Genomic DNA, 14,834 nt, shown 5'->3' with positions numbered 1-14,834 from the left:
AGCCAATAGAACAAGGAATAGTAAAACTTCCTGGATCCTTAAGCTTTTGTGGCATCTTCTTTTGCAGCACCGCACTGCACTCTTCAGTCAAATTGACCACCTCGTTCTCTAGCAGTCTCCTTTTCTTGGACATCATCTCCTTGATGAATTTTGCGTAGTTCGGCATTTGCTCCAAAGCATCAGCAAAGGGGATGTTGATGTGAATTTTCTTGAAAATCTCCAAGAATTTGGAGAACTGCTCGTCCAATGCTTTTTTCTTGAACCTCTGCGGGTAGGGAAGTGGAGGTTTGTACCTCGGTTTCGGCTCCAGTTCAGGCTCCTTCTCTTTTGTCTCGACTTCCTCCTCTTTCATAGCAGTTTCTTGGACTCCAATTTCTTTTCTACTCCTCAACTCTATGGCATTGCACTGCTCCTTGGGATTTACCTCAGTATTGCTAGGGAACTGGCCGCGATTGTTGTCCTTCAGTGCGTTCGCCAACTGCCCAATACTAGTCTCCATGGATTGCAACACTGCGCCCATGTTGGCCATGTGCGTCTCCAAACTGTCAAGTCGAGACTCAGTTCTCGCCATCCTCTTACCTGATTCCGGCGCAAAAGTACTAACCACATCCTCCAACGACTGCTTACCCTCATCCTTGTTTGTATTGAATCCCGAAGGATTCAGCACATTTTTATTGTTAGCATACGAAAAATTTTCATGATTACGCAAGTTAGGATGATAAGTATTTGGGACAGGGTTACCTCTATAGCCTCCATATCCTCGGTAGCCATTTGGATTTATATAATTGACTTGCTCTGGGTTATGTGATCCTTCAACTCCAATGGAATCTGCAACATTAATTTTATTCAAAGAAGCTACCTGTGTAGTCAGTGCAGATAATTGAGCAGTGATGGACGTGAGAGGATCCACTGCATACACTCCAGCTGGTTTCTTGACTCCCACATGCTCAAATGGCCATTGGAAACCATTGACCGTCATCTCCTCCAACATATCATAAGCCTGAACATGATCCTTCGCAAATATAGTACCTCCAGCCGCTGAGTCCACATTCATTCTCGTAGGCGCATTCAGTCCGTTGTAAAACCACTCAATCTATTCCCAATCTGCAAAATTGTGGTTAGGACAACGTCTAAGTAATTCTTTATACCTTTCCCACGCCTCGTAAAGCTGTTCAAAATCCATCTGCCTGAAAGTACTGATCTCAATCTTCAGTTGGGTGGTTTTGGCAGGTGAAAAATATTTCGCAAGAAATTTTTCTGCCATCCCCTCCCAAGTAGTGATGCTTCCAAGCGGCAGTGATTGCAACCAACTTCTGGCTTGATCCCTGAGAGAAAACGGAAACAAGCGTAAGCGTATAGTATCCTCAGACACACCATTAATTTTTACCGTATCGGTTATCTCAAAAAAGGTGCGTAGGTGTAGATAAGGATCGGCAGTGGCGCTCCCATTAAATTGGTTCTGTTGAACCATGTTGATCAATGCAGGCTTTAGCTCAAAATTGTTTGCATTGATAGTTCCTCAAGCGATTCCAGAATAGTGAGCCTGGATCGTCGGTCTGAAGTGATCTCTAATAGGCACTAGGGGAGCTTGGTTTGCTTCTTGTTCAGCCATTCTTTCAAGTTCTTCTCTTCTAGCTCGTCTTAAAGCACGCGCAGTACGCTCGATCTCCGGATCAAACAGTAGAGAATTAGAACTTTGAGATCGTTGCATAGACTGCAATTAAAAGATAAGAACAAATTAATTAGTAACTTAAAATAAAAAAACTCTAAATTAAAATCTAGACTAATTGGTAACAAGACTAAAAAATAATCAAAATTTACTCCCCGGCAACGGCGCCAAAAACTTGGTGTTGAAAATTCCTCGCAAGCGTACGAGTGTCAAGTTTTAATATAGTGATAAAATCAAGTATCGATTCCTCAGGGAGTAAAATGAAAATAATAGTGCTTGTAATTAGAATAGTCCAAACTTTATCTAGAAAATCAATAATCAAGAATTTTGCAATTAAAATAAATAATCAGTTGATTTTAGATAGCACGCAAACAACTTTCAGGAATAATCAATCAGAGAAAATGGTCTAGAGGTATAGATTTCACCTGGTTTCAACAACAATCAATCCTAATTAATTAATCTTCATGAATTTCAAAGAATTAATAGCCAAGAACACTTACGTGTATTATTCCCTCTCCCGAGTGCCGAATAAAATATATCAACTACAATTGAATTCAAATATCCCTATTAAGAATTTACTTGCAGTGATCAATTCAAAACAATGTTCTCTTTAAAAGCTCTGTTAAAGTTAATAGCTCTCCCGAGTCAGATAAACAATTAACAGTGTATTTTCCAATGGTCCTATTCAAAATCTCCTCTCCCGAGTGCCAGATTTCAAATAAATATTACAAATCAATTATTGATCAGATAATTGAAATGACAATCAATTCTAGAAAAAAACAATTAATCTAGAAGAAATTCAATTCAATAAAATCAAGAATTCAAGAAAATGTCTACACCAGGTTCCATCCGACCTCTAGACTCTAAAAATTTAGTTCATAATAAAATTCTGAATAAAACAATAATCCATAAATTCAAACATATTCAGAATAAAATAAAAGATAAAAGAAACAAATCCGTCGTCGACGCCGTGTCCGGTCTATCAAACTCCGTCTTCGTTCTTCAAGTTAAGCTTCCAGAAATCCTTCAAGAAAAATCTCTCGATCAAACCTCTGATTTCTGTGTAATTGTTGCGGCGGCTCCCCCAATAATCAGATGAAAAATTCCCTTTTATAGTGTCTCACAAAGCCCACTCAAAAGCCCAAGAAATTATAAAAATTTCCTTCCGAATAAAAATTTCCAAGTTCAGAATTTAGCGACAAGCGCCCGCTCCAGAAATCACGCGCGCGCGTATAGCCCTCTGATCTCAAGTTTCTCACCTTCCCAAGAACTTGAGCGATAGCTCTTCTTTGAGCGCTAATGGGAAGCGCTGATCTTTTGGCCCAATAAGATGGCCCATCACTGTTCCTTTCTTTTGTCTGTACGTTTCTTTACTTTTCTTCTTTCTTCTTCCCTTTTATTCTTTTAATTCTTTTCTCTCAAATCTCATTTTTCTTATTTTTCCTCCTTTTTCACATAAATTCCATAATTTCCTACAAACACAAAAACAACAAAATATCCACATAAATCTGCTCGAAACAAGCAATTAACAATTAAAGCATATATAAATTAAGTGTATAAAATACACTTATCACTACTCCAAACACGGGCCTGTTGAACGGCTGAATTGTTTTTGTCAAGAGGGTTCAGAAGTCTTTAATATGTTGCAAAGTCTTGGTTTTCTTCCTGGTTGGTATTATTCTGGTCCAAACAGTCTCAAGCCCTGTTATTCCCAACGTGTTGAAAATGAAGAAGAGTCATTCCTGTTTATAGCCAAAGCCTTATAACCTTACCGGATTTTGTTAACGGGTCACTTGTTTGTATACACAACGGTCGTAAATAAATCGTATGCAAATTTTTTCAATTAATGTGATTTACTGATTTCTTTCTGACCTATTAAAAGCTTAGGTGCATATAGGTAGTACTTTTTAGCAATTCAATACCTTTGAGAATATGCATCCTAAATTTTGTCTGACTTCTTTATATCCGATGCAATACAATTATCATTCAAACTGTGAACTCTTCTGCTAATAAACAATTTCTACCACGTATTTGCTTGCCCTCATCTGATCTATAGCCGATTTATAGATATATTCAACACCATCTATATACACGAATGAAAAACATGCTGCTAGTGAATATTGGCCCCTGAAAATTGATGATTATTTCCCCTGAGCACTAACTAACTTGTATTCCTATTTTTTTATTCTGATGTTTATATTTATCTTGATCCAAGATACTGTTACTGTTGATTTGGAACAGATATGCAAACAATGATTATGCTTGCTGGACTGGATTTTATACTAGTTGACCTGCATTGAAAAGATATGTTTGTTTGCTGAGTGGTTATTATCTTGTATTCTCTGTCATTTTTGTACATTAATCAACAAAAGTCCTCGTTGACTAATTTTTTTTTGCTCAGGGACAAGTCCTAATTATGTGTTACAATGATTTAGTCATGAAACTTGTTATTTTAATTGCTTTATTTAACAATATGCTATAGTTTTTATGTATATATTTGTGAAGTATAAGAACATAATACGAAAACCATGACAAGAGACTGACATGCCATAATATCCAGCTACATTTTGCATGCTGGCAGCAATTTTTTGCATTTTTTTGGATATATTTTTGGCTTAGTGCATTACTAACTTAAGTTCTACATGTCTAGGCAGCTAGGCAACTTGAATTTCTGAGGGGAAGAACATCTAGCACCAGTACTGATGTCTAGGCACTATAGATGACTATGCAAAACTACTGGCCATTGGAGTCACTGAGGTGCATTTCTATGATATTTTGCACTATAATCACATCACAATATCTTGCCTTGTGCTTATAAATGGACCTATACTTTAAAATCCTAGGAGTATTATCAAATGGTTTTATATTTGCAGGCAGAAACTGTGGTGAATTCAGCTTTGTCATGTCTGGTTGGTTGTAATTTGGGGAGGCAGTGTGCTGAATCCACGGTGAAACTTAGCCAGGTCAGGTGGCACTTAAACTTTGTGAACTTGTTTGAGTTACCAGTGTAGAAATCGACCTCCTTAAAAATTGTAGAAAACAAATATTAAATAGTGTGAAGCTTATAAATTATTTAAATCAAAATCAAAATTTCTTCTTTAAACCATGTATTATGTAATATTTTTTTTAAACACAATAACAAACATATATATGGATAGTACTTAGGTTAAATTTCTCAACTGAAACCAATTGGAAATACATGAATGATCCCATGTTAAAATGTGAAAAAACAATTAATATGCTAATGACCAAATATTTGAGTTCAAGGCACTTCAGATATAAACACTACTGGTTATTGTATTGAATTAGGTTAGAAAATATTGGATAAAAATTGTATTTAAAACTAAATTAAAGTGTGATTAATTGGAAAATAACTATATAAATTACTTGGAAAAGGAATATTTATTATTCCACCATGTTATGGAGATAGTTTTAAAAATACTTCAGTCCTCTACAGTAAATATTCTTACTTGTATTAATATATGTCAACCTCAATTGTTATTTGATATGCTTTTATATGATTCTATTCATGTCAACATCTTCTATTGCTCTTCCTACAGTGTCAGCAGCTTTATATGATTCTTGTTTGCTTAATATGGGTTTAGCTCTTTCTCTGTTTAACTTTGATTTGAATTTGGGAGTCCATGATCTAACTGACTGATGTTTGGTATAGATCACGATTGTCGTTGTTGCGGTTCTTGGAGGGCTTCCATTGGCAGTAACCTTGACGTAAGTGTGCCATTAAGTTGTCTGTTATCAGCCACCTACCATTTTACCATCTCCAATCTTGTTATTCATGAGCTTGATTTTTCTTTAATTTTCTACAGTCTAGTGTACTCAATGAAGAAAATGATGGCTGACAAGGCCTTGGTATGTAATTAATTATGGTTCTCTGTCAGGATTTGTTCAGTGTTGATATTGTATTCTTCAAGAAATTGCTGATACAAATTGTTCTACAGGTGCGTAGGATTTCAGCTTGTGAAACTAGGGGATCATCAACTACCAATTGCAGTGATAAGACAGGAACTTTGACATGGCCGAGATGAACATGAAGAGTTCGATTATTTGTTATATTTGAATGATTTTTGTTATATTTGAATGATTTATAATATTAAAATATTGTATATTAGATTTAATTTTTAAAAATTTTGAATATTGGGTGATAATATTGAAAATTTGTGAATTAATTTTTTTTTGTTTTTTATTTGAGAAAAGACAACGCTTTTTAAACGTTGTCGTAGGTGAAAAAAGCGTTGTCGTTACTAAAAAAGACAACGCTTTTTCAAATATCACAACGTTTTTTATGCGTTGTCTTTGCTCAAAACGACAACGCTTTTTAAGCGTTGTCTTTGACCGCGGCCTTTTACAATATTGGCTACAACAACGCTTTTTGTGACAAAGACAACGCGGAAAAAGCGTTGTCGTTTTTAGATACGACAACGCTTAAAAAAGCGTTGTCTTTGAGCGTGGTCTTTTACAACACTGGCTACGACAACGCTTTTTCGGGGACATTAACAACGCGGAAAAAGCGTTGTCTTTGGCCGTTTTTCTTGTAGTGTATACCGATCAAATTTTTTATTTTTACAAAATTTATTTCGAACTTATAGCTTGTATTTTGAGTAATTTTTTGATTCATGTACGTAAGCTTGGATTCTTGTGTCTCTCTATTCCCCATGTGGCTTTGGTTTTCGTATATGAGTTAAATACTTTCTTATGTTATTGATTTTTTTAATATTTGGGTAAGGTTTATTAATTTCGAGAGGACAAAACTTCCTCAAGAGATTCTTAGACATAATATAGAGGAAAAAAAAAAAGAGAAATACTTTGCTGATATATAGAGGGAGGTCAAGAAAAGTGATGCTGGAATTCAGGTAAAGCATTCTATCTGTTTGGTGGTAATAGATTGGAGCTGTGAATAGATATTTTATTACTTTCTATTAACTGCTACAGGCAGAGGGTGTATACAATCAGAAGCTTCAGAATTTGGATCCTACTATCGATAAGGTAGTCAATTTTATCTTGTTAGAATTACTACAAATTGTTGATCCACGATTGTCTGATAAATAATGTTGTTATTGATTGGATCGTGTAGTTGCCGTACCTAAACAGGTTAGGGAGTTGATGAAGGTCGATGGACTCACAAACGATGAAGTTAAAAGTCATTTGCAGGTTTGTGAATTTGTAGTTTTTCCTATTATTAAACTCGAGCATTCACAAATCTTTTCAATTCATATCCTGTTTAAGATTTTCCTTTTATCTCTATGATATTTCATGAAAATACAACTTTCTCGATGTGTGTGGACAAAGGGATTCGGTTGAAAGTTTATTTTTGTTACTTTGGATTAAATGGGCCAATGAGAATAGCATCTTGGATTGTTATTAAATGGTTTAGGTGAAGAATCTCATGGCAGAAACTTTTATTGAAGTAAATACTTTTGTCGTGTTAATGCGAATAAGAATAATGCGAATTAGTGATCAACCATGTCAAATTCTTTAGATTCTGTCTTGAGAAAGAAGATTGTCTTGGCTTTAATTTATTCCGGCTTTTAAGCCATATTCTAACCATGTTTTCTGGAAAATTCCCCTCCTTGGCATTTAAATGATCGGTGCTCTAAATTTTTTGGGTGCATGCTTGTAACAGATATACCAGGAGGATCAGATGCCAGTGAAGGTATATATGTAATTAATTATTCTATGGATAGTACACTAACATTGAGAGCTTGCTGTCGGCGCTTTAATAATTCTGGTATGCTTTAGGATTCAAGAATATATTTTTTTAAAAATTAAAATTATTATCCTCTAAATTTTCTTACCAGGTTTCGTTGATTGATGTAGAAGGGCCTACCATCTTGTATCAAAGACTCATTGCCAGTGAATTTTAAAAGGGAACATTTCGACGCAATTTGAAACTTGCAGCTTCCATGGTTTTGACAAAAATCTTTTGCTTGTGGCAACAAAAGATTCATCAGTTTTGTCTCTCGAGTGTGACTCGGGAAATACACTAAGCTCCAGTAAGGTTCGTCCAAAGAAACCATCTAGAGCTTATACACAGATTTCGGGTGAGTATCATTTCTTATTACATTTTTTTTTCTTGCCATTTGGAAGATGGTGCTTGTGTCTCATGGCCTATATAATTAAATATCTAAAATGTTTCATTAATTTAATCCATTTTGATTAAGTGTTCGTACTTCTTGACAGTTGTACAAGGAATATTAGATAACATCAATTCCAACAACACCATGGAAAAGAAATCATTAGTATTTCTTTGTTCTGAAAACGCGGTTTATGTATATTCCTTGTCACATCTAGTCCAGGTATGAGCACTACTATCATGTGAGATTATTGTAACTTTGCAGGAAAGCCAACTGATTTTTCTATTCCATTTTTATGATCTCGTGTCAGGCTTCTTCAACAATTCACAGTTGATGCCCAGAAACAAGAGGAATTGAACATGTTTTTATAGAGTATGATGCCCCAAAAAATTATTTTGACCCGAATCCGTTCATTATGGGTTGGCCCAATTTTGGGATTATTATTATATATCAGGTCCAACCCAGTTTTCTACCTGTTAGGGCATGTCTAGACCTGGGCTGCTTATTACTGGGCTGACTCAAGCTGGGGCCCAATAGGGCTTGGTATGTTTTATAGGTCAAGTGGAACTTGAATACATTGGAGATAAGCTTGACCATTGCACAGATATGAATGAGATAGGGATAAACTCAAGGGCGGACCAATGAGTGAAGTGTCCTACTCCATGACATGTTATAATTCGACTAGGTAACTTACTCTATTTTTCCTATAAATACAGGTACTGTTATGGTATTCATTATTCATTACACACTTTTACATTCACGCATTCATATCTATCAGTTTTCGCATTAATCATACTCTCTGCCTTCAAGACACTGACTTAGGCATTGGAGGGGTCATGCCGAAAACACTTTCGGCGCCCCTTGACCTAGCTATTGCTTGTGCAGAACTTGGTGTACCTGACCCGACCTGATTCATTGGAAATTTGGAGGATCCATTCTACCAGGCCGAACCCGAGGTAAAATTCCGACATCATCAATTGGCGCCGTCTGTGGGAATTTGAAGAAAAAGAGTTTCGATGGCTAATCAGAATGAAGATCACCCAAATTTAGAGGTACTAGTAGCTCAGGCTGTTCAGAGGGCTTTTGCAGAAAGAGCAGGGGCCAATCCACTACACATTGATCATAATGCCCACCTCGATGAAATCAGAAAGTTGAAGGAGGAGATGGAGCAGTTAAGGAAAAAACAGTCCGGGTACCTAGCTACCACAACAAGAAACATTCCTTTTACTCAGGAGATATTGGACGCCGACCTCCCCAATCAGGTCAAATTGCCTCATGTTGGGGAGTATGATGGCAAAGGGGATCCTGAAGACCATTTGGCACGTTTTGAGAATGCAGCTCTGTTGCATAAATATTCTGATCAGATTAAGTGCCGGTCTTTCCTTACTACTCTCATAGGACCAGCCCAGCAATGGTTCAATATGCTACGTCCTGGGGAGATCAAGGAATTCAAGGATTTCAGCAAATTCTTTTTGCATCACTTTGCTAGCAGCAAAAAGCATCCTACCACTACTTTCAGCCTCTTTGCAATCAAGCAACAAGAACATGAAAATTTGAGAGCATACATCCGCAGGTTTAGTGCCTTGACTCTCGAGGTACCCATGGCTATTCCAGACCTGCTCATCAGTGCCTTCATGCAAGGGCTGGATACAAAAGATTTTCTTAAATTCCTAATAAAGAGGCCGCCAGAAACATATGAAGAATTACTTGCCCGAGCTGAAAAATATGTCAACATGGAAGAGATACAGGTTTCGCGGGCAGCTGTGAAGAGGGAACGGCCAAAAAGTCCAAAGAACAATAGGGTTCCAAACAATAATTCAGGGATGGGACAGCCATTCCGACCTGCATTGTTGGGAGAATTCACCTCTTTCACTCCTTTACGCATGAGTAAAGTCCGAGCCCTACAAATTTGTGACGATCGAAAACTCACACAAAGGCCTCCGTGGACGGAAAATGGACCCCGAAACAGGCAATCAGATAAATATTGTCACTTTCATAATGAGTATGGGCATACTACAGAAGACTGCCGACAATTAGATCAGGAGATTGAGAGGATAATACAACAACATTCTGAAATAAAAAATATATTGATCCGACAAGAGGGGTACCGTCCGAACAGGAAACAACAAGAAAGATTGAGACAGAGAGCCAGGACTGCTCCTCCTCATGAGGATTTCAATTCGCCCAAATCAGGACCAGCCTAGTGATGACCGAGCTCATCAAAGACCGGCTCCGCCTGCTCGGGGAATTATCAATATGATTTCAGGAGGCCCTACTGATGGAGATTCCAATAAAGCTAGGAATACTAGCAGCCAAAAATTAATAAATATGGAGATTGACAATCAAACTGTCAACACTGGCTCGACCCTCTCTTTTGGGCCGGAAGATTTAAAAGGGGTTGCTAACAACCATAATGATGCACTGGTAATAAGGGCCATGGTCGCGAATTACGATGTGACCCGGATATTTGTGGATTCAGGCAGTTTTGTCAATGTTATATTCCAAGAAGCTATCAATCAAATGGACCTGGGACAGTACAGAATAGAGCCCGTCGTCACATCACTCTTTGGTTTCACGGGTCATGCAATCCAGCCTGTTGGGTTAGTACATCTACCCCTAACTCTTTGGAAGGGCAACGGTCGCAAGACCAGGATTGTGTGCTTTATTATAGTAGACGCTCCATCTGCCTATAACGCATACTGGGTAGACCTACCATGACCACTTTCATGGCCGTTGCATCAGCTCTGCATCAGAAAATTAAGTTCCCAGTGGGTAATGAGGTCGGTGAGGTGCAAGGTGATCAAGTTATTGCACAAAAGTGTTATGTGGAGGAAGTCAGAATAGAACAAAAAGTAGCCAGGACTGATAATGTTGACAGACCTGGATTTGCTGGCATGGAAAAATTCAACTTGATAGAAGACACATCTGTCACTGCTGAAGAAGAAATTGAAGAAATAATGATCTCCCCTACTTCGGGGATGGTAAAAATTGCCCGTACCCTTGAAGCAGAGTTGAAGCAACTACTACTGGAATGTTTGCAAAAAAATAAAGACGTCTTCGCGTGGTCAGTTTTAGACCTGGTAGGGGTCCATCGGGAAATTGCAGAGCACAAGCTCAATGTAATAAAGGGCTGTCGCCCTATTATTCAAAAGAAAAGGCACTTCGGTCCTGAAAAAGATGCAGTAATAAAGGAGCAGGTGGACGAGCTACTCAGGGCTGGGCATATTGAAGAAATCCACTTCCCGACCTGGTTGTCTAACATAGTCTTAGTCCCGAAATCTACGGGAAAATGACGTATGTGTGTAGATTTTCGAGATTTGAATAAAGCATGCCCTAAAGATTGCTACCCCCTACCTAGAATAGACCAGCTTGTCGATTCCACTGCAGGGCATGAATTACTTAGCTTTTTGGATGCTTACCAAGGATATCACCAAATTCCCTTGGCAAAAGAGGACAAAGACAAGGTCAGTTTTGTCACATCAGCAGGAACCTATTCCTATGTGGTCATGCCGTTTGGACTCAAAAACGCCGGGGCTACATACCAAAGGTTGATGGATAGAGTATTCGAGCAGCAAATTGGAAAAAATATCGAGGTCTATGTAGATGATATCCTGGTCAAGACCCGAACTGCGGACCAGTTCATTACCAACCTAACTCAAACTGTTCAGACTTTAAAGCACTATCGGCTTAAGCTAAACCCCTGCAAGTGTACTTTCGGAGTCCGAGCTGGAAAGTTTCTGGGTTATATGGTTACAAGAAGGGGAATCGAAGCTAATATCGAAAAGGTCCAAGCCATCATTACTATGAGCTCCCCCAAGAATATACAGGAAGTACAGAGATTAAAAGGAAGAATTACAGCACTGGACCGGTTTATAAGCAGATCAGCAGATAAAAGCCTCCCTTTCTTTAAGGCACTACGAAAAATGAAAAATTTTGAATGGGATAATGAAAGTGAGAAAGCTTTCCAGGACTTGAAAGCTTACTTACAGCAGTTGCCCATGCTGAATAAGCATATCCAAGGGGAAGAATTGTTCTTATATCTGGCGGTGACCAACCGAGCAGCCAGTTCAGTCCTAGTCAGGAAGGACGGAATAAATCATCAGCCTGTGTACTTTGTGAGTCATGCCTTGAAGGGAGCTGAACTCAACTATTTAACGCAGGAAAAACTAGCCTTAGATTTAGTTATCACTGCGAGAAAATTGCGTCCTTATTTTTTGTCACACCCCATCACGGTGCTCACCAACAGCGTTCTGGGAAAAATTGCAGCTAATCCAGATGCATCAGGGAGACTTATCAGATGGATTACAGAGTTGAGTGAGTATGACATCAAATTCAAGCCCCGGACAGCCATAAAAGCTCAAGCCCTAGCTGATTTCTTAGCGGAGACAGTATAACTAGAACAAGAAGAATTATGGAAGATTTTCGTAGATGGGTCATCATGTCAGTCCGGGTGCGGAGCTGGAATTGTGATCATCTCACCTTGGGGGGAAAAACAAATATTTCAATCAGGTTAGACTTCAAGGCCTCAAACAATGAAGCGGAATATGAGGCATTATTGCTTGAGCTCAAAGCAGCACGAAACTTGGGCATCTCCCGAGCTAATCTGTATTCCGATTCCCAATTAGCAATCCAACAGAGCAACGGGAGATTTGAATGTAAAGATAAGAAGATGTTGAGATATATCAAAGCATTAGACAAAGCCAAAGAAGGGTTCACCGAGTTGAACTTAGAGCTCATCCCCCGGGATAAAAATATGAAGGCAGACCACTTGGCCCGCTTAGCCAGTGCTCTGAGTAACCGATCTGATCCCATTGTCGCAGGTCGGGAACTTGTTTCACAACTAGAAACTTTGGATGAAATTATAGCTCAGGTACCGGAAGGAGACTGGCGATATGATATGCACAAATATCTAATCAAGAAAGAATTACCGAGTGATAATAAGAAAGCAAAGGAAGTTAAGAGAAGGGCTCTCCGCTTTGTCGTGATCGATCAAATTCTGTTTAAAAGATCTTTCTCTCAGCCTTTGTTAAAATGTTTGGGTCCTGATGAGGCCAATTATGTCTTACGAGAAATTCATGAAGGGTCTTGTGGCAGTCACCTGGGCAGTCTGGCCCTAGCTCGAAAAGCACTTTTGGCAGGATTCTTCTGGCCAACCATGCGGAAAGACTCAGCAGATCTGGTTAATTCTTGTTATAATTGCCAGAGACATGCTAACCTACAATGGAGACCTGCAGAATACATGAAGGCAGTGATGGCCGCTTGTCCTTTTGATCAATGGGTAATGGATATTGTGGGGCCATTCCCTGTTAGCATAGGACAAAGAAAATTTTTATTGGTCGCAGTCGATTATTTTACCAAATGGGTTGAAGCCGAGCCCTTAGCCAAAATTGCAGAAAATGAAGTGCTCAATTTTCTATGGAAAAATATAGTGTGCCACTTCGGAATCCCTCGCAGGTTGGCATCAGATAATGGGAGACAGTTCTGTGGATCCAAAGTTCAGGCATGGTTCCAGGAAATGAAGATCGAACAAGTTTTCACCTCTGTAGCATACCCTCAAGGGAATGGACAAGTCTAAGTTACCAACAGAACGATAGTCCAAGCCCTTAAGACACGATTGGATGCAGCCAAGGGCAAGTGGGCAGACGAGCTCCCTTCAGTATTGTGGTCTTACCGAACTACAACTCGATCCGGTACGGGTGAAACCCCTTTCAGCATGGTGTATGGGACTGAAGCTGTTCTCCCAGCAGAGATCAGATAAGAGAGTTCCAGGATCATGGCATACGGCCCAAACAATCAAGAACTGCGAGCAATGGATTTGGACTTACTTGAGGAGCACAGGTCCCGGTGGTCAATTAGGCTCGCAGCCTATCGCAAACGAATGACCCAGGCCTATAACAAAAGAGTATACCCTAAGGTTTTCCAGGAGGGAGATCTGGTTATGTGAAAGATACAACATCCAGAGGAAAGAGGAAAGCTAGAGGCCAAGTATGAAGGCCCATTCAAGGTGATAGGAAAAGCTGGAATAGCTGCATATTACTTGGAAGATGCCCAAGGCAAGAGGGGTAAAAGGTCCTGGAATGCTCAACACTTGAAAAAATACTATCCCTAGTAGCTTAGCTCGGGCCTCATCATGCTATAGCTCCCTAAGCTGAATAACCAGTTAGTCATTCTTTTTGCGTTATTTATTTCTCAATTTTTTTTCAGAAGTCAGTCCTGGTTTTTTTTTTTTTTACTTTATGGTCAGTCCTGTTTAGCGTCAATTTTTGGAACAATTTAAATGCAAAAGTCAATTTTTTTTATGGAACTTCCCTACAAAGTCCACCTCAGTGGCCCACATCAGTGGAATTCAAAGCCCAGGCAGGTCTGACACTCAAAGTCCACCTCAGTGGCCCACATCAGTGGAATTCAAAGCCCAGGCAGGTCTGACACACAAAGTCCACCTCAGTGGCCCACATCAGTGGAATTCTAAGCCCAGACAGGTCTGGCACTCAAAGTCCACCTCAGTGGCCCATATCAGTGGAATTCAAAGCCCAGGCAGGTCTGGCACGCAAAGTCCACCTCAGTGGCCCACATCAGTGGAATTCAAAGCCCAGGCAGGTCTGGCACACAAAGTCCACCTCAGTGGCCCACATCAGTGGAATTCAAAGCCCAGGCAGGTCTGGCACTCAAAGTCCACCTCAGTGGCCCACATCAGTGGAATTCAAAGCCCAAGCAGGTCTGGCACACAAAGTCCACCTCAGTGGCCCACATCAGTGGAATTCAAAGCCCAGGCAGGTCTGGCACTCAAAGTCCACTTCAGTGGCCCACATCAGTGGAATTCAAAGCCCAGACAGGTCTGGCACACAAAGTCCACCTCAGTAGCCCACATCAGTGGAATTCAAAGCCCAGGCAGGTCTGGCACACAAAGTCCACCTCAATGGCCCACATCAGTGGAATTCAAAGCCTAGGCAGGCCTGGCACACAAATTCCACCTCAGTGGCCCACCAGTGGAATTCAAAACCCATACAGGTCTGGTACTTAAAATTAGTAATGAGCAGTACTAACACCCACATTTTGGTGGGTAATTAAAAAGC

The 14,834-nt window shown here is 39.5% G+C and overlaps 3 protein-coding genes across 3 annotated transcripts; all 3 read left to right on the top strand.

The window, feature by feature from the left end:
- The first annotated feature begins 8,777 nt into the window (after positions 1 to 8,777).
- Positions 8,778 to 9,965, top strand: LOC140889595 (uncharacterized). The gene has a single exon (XM_073297311.1). The coding sequence runs from the start codon at positions 8,778 to 8,780 to the stop codon at positions 9,963 to 9,965; it is 1,188 nt and encodes a 395-aa protein (XP_073153412.1).
- Positions 9,966 to 10,089: 124 nt separating this feature from the next.
- On the top strand, positions 10,090 to 11,054 carry LOC140889594 (uncharacterized). The gene is made up of 2 exons (XM_073297310.1): positions 10,090 to 10,361; positions 10,469 to 11,054. Exons 1-2 carry the CDS (start codon positions 10,090 to 10,092, stop codon positions 11,052 to 11,054), a joined length of 858 nt encoding a protein of 285 aa, XP_073153411.1.
- A 1,118-nt stretch (positions 11,055 to 12,172) lies between these two features.
- Positions 12,173 to 13,336, top strand: LOC140889593 (uncharacterized). The gene has a single exon (XM_073297309.1). It carries the CDS (start codon positions 12,173 to 12,175, stop codon positions 13,334 to 13,336), a length of 1,164 nt encoding a protein of 387 aa, XP_073153410.1.
- The last annotated feature ends 1,498 nt before the right edge of the window (positions 13,337 to 14,834 follow it).

The sequence above is a fragment of the Henckelia pumila genome, chromosome 3, assembly GCF_033568475.1.
Source record: "Henckelia pumila isolate YLH828 chromosome 3, ASM3356847v2, whole genome shotgun sequence".
Taxonomy (NCBI): domain Eukaryota; kingdom Viridiplantae; phylum Streptophyta; class Magnoliopsida; order Lamiales; family Gesneriaceae; genus Henckelia; species Henckelia pumila.
Note: the sequence above shows the minus strand (reverse complement) of the source record. Positions and strands in the feature narration are given on the sequence as shown.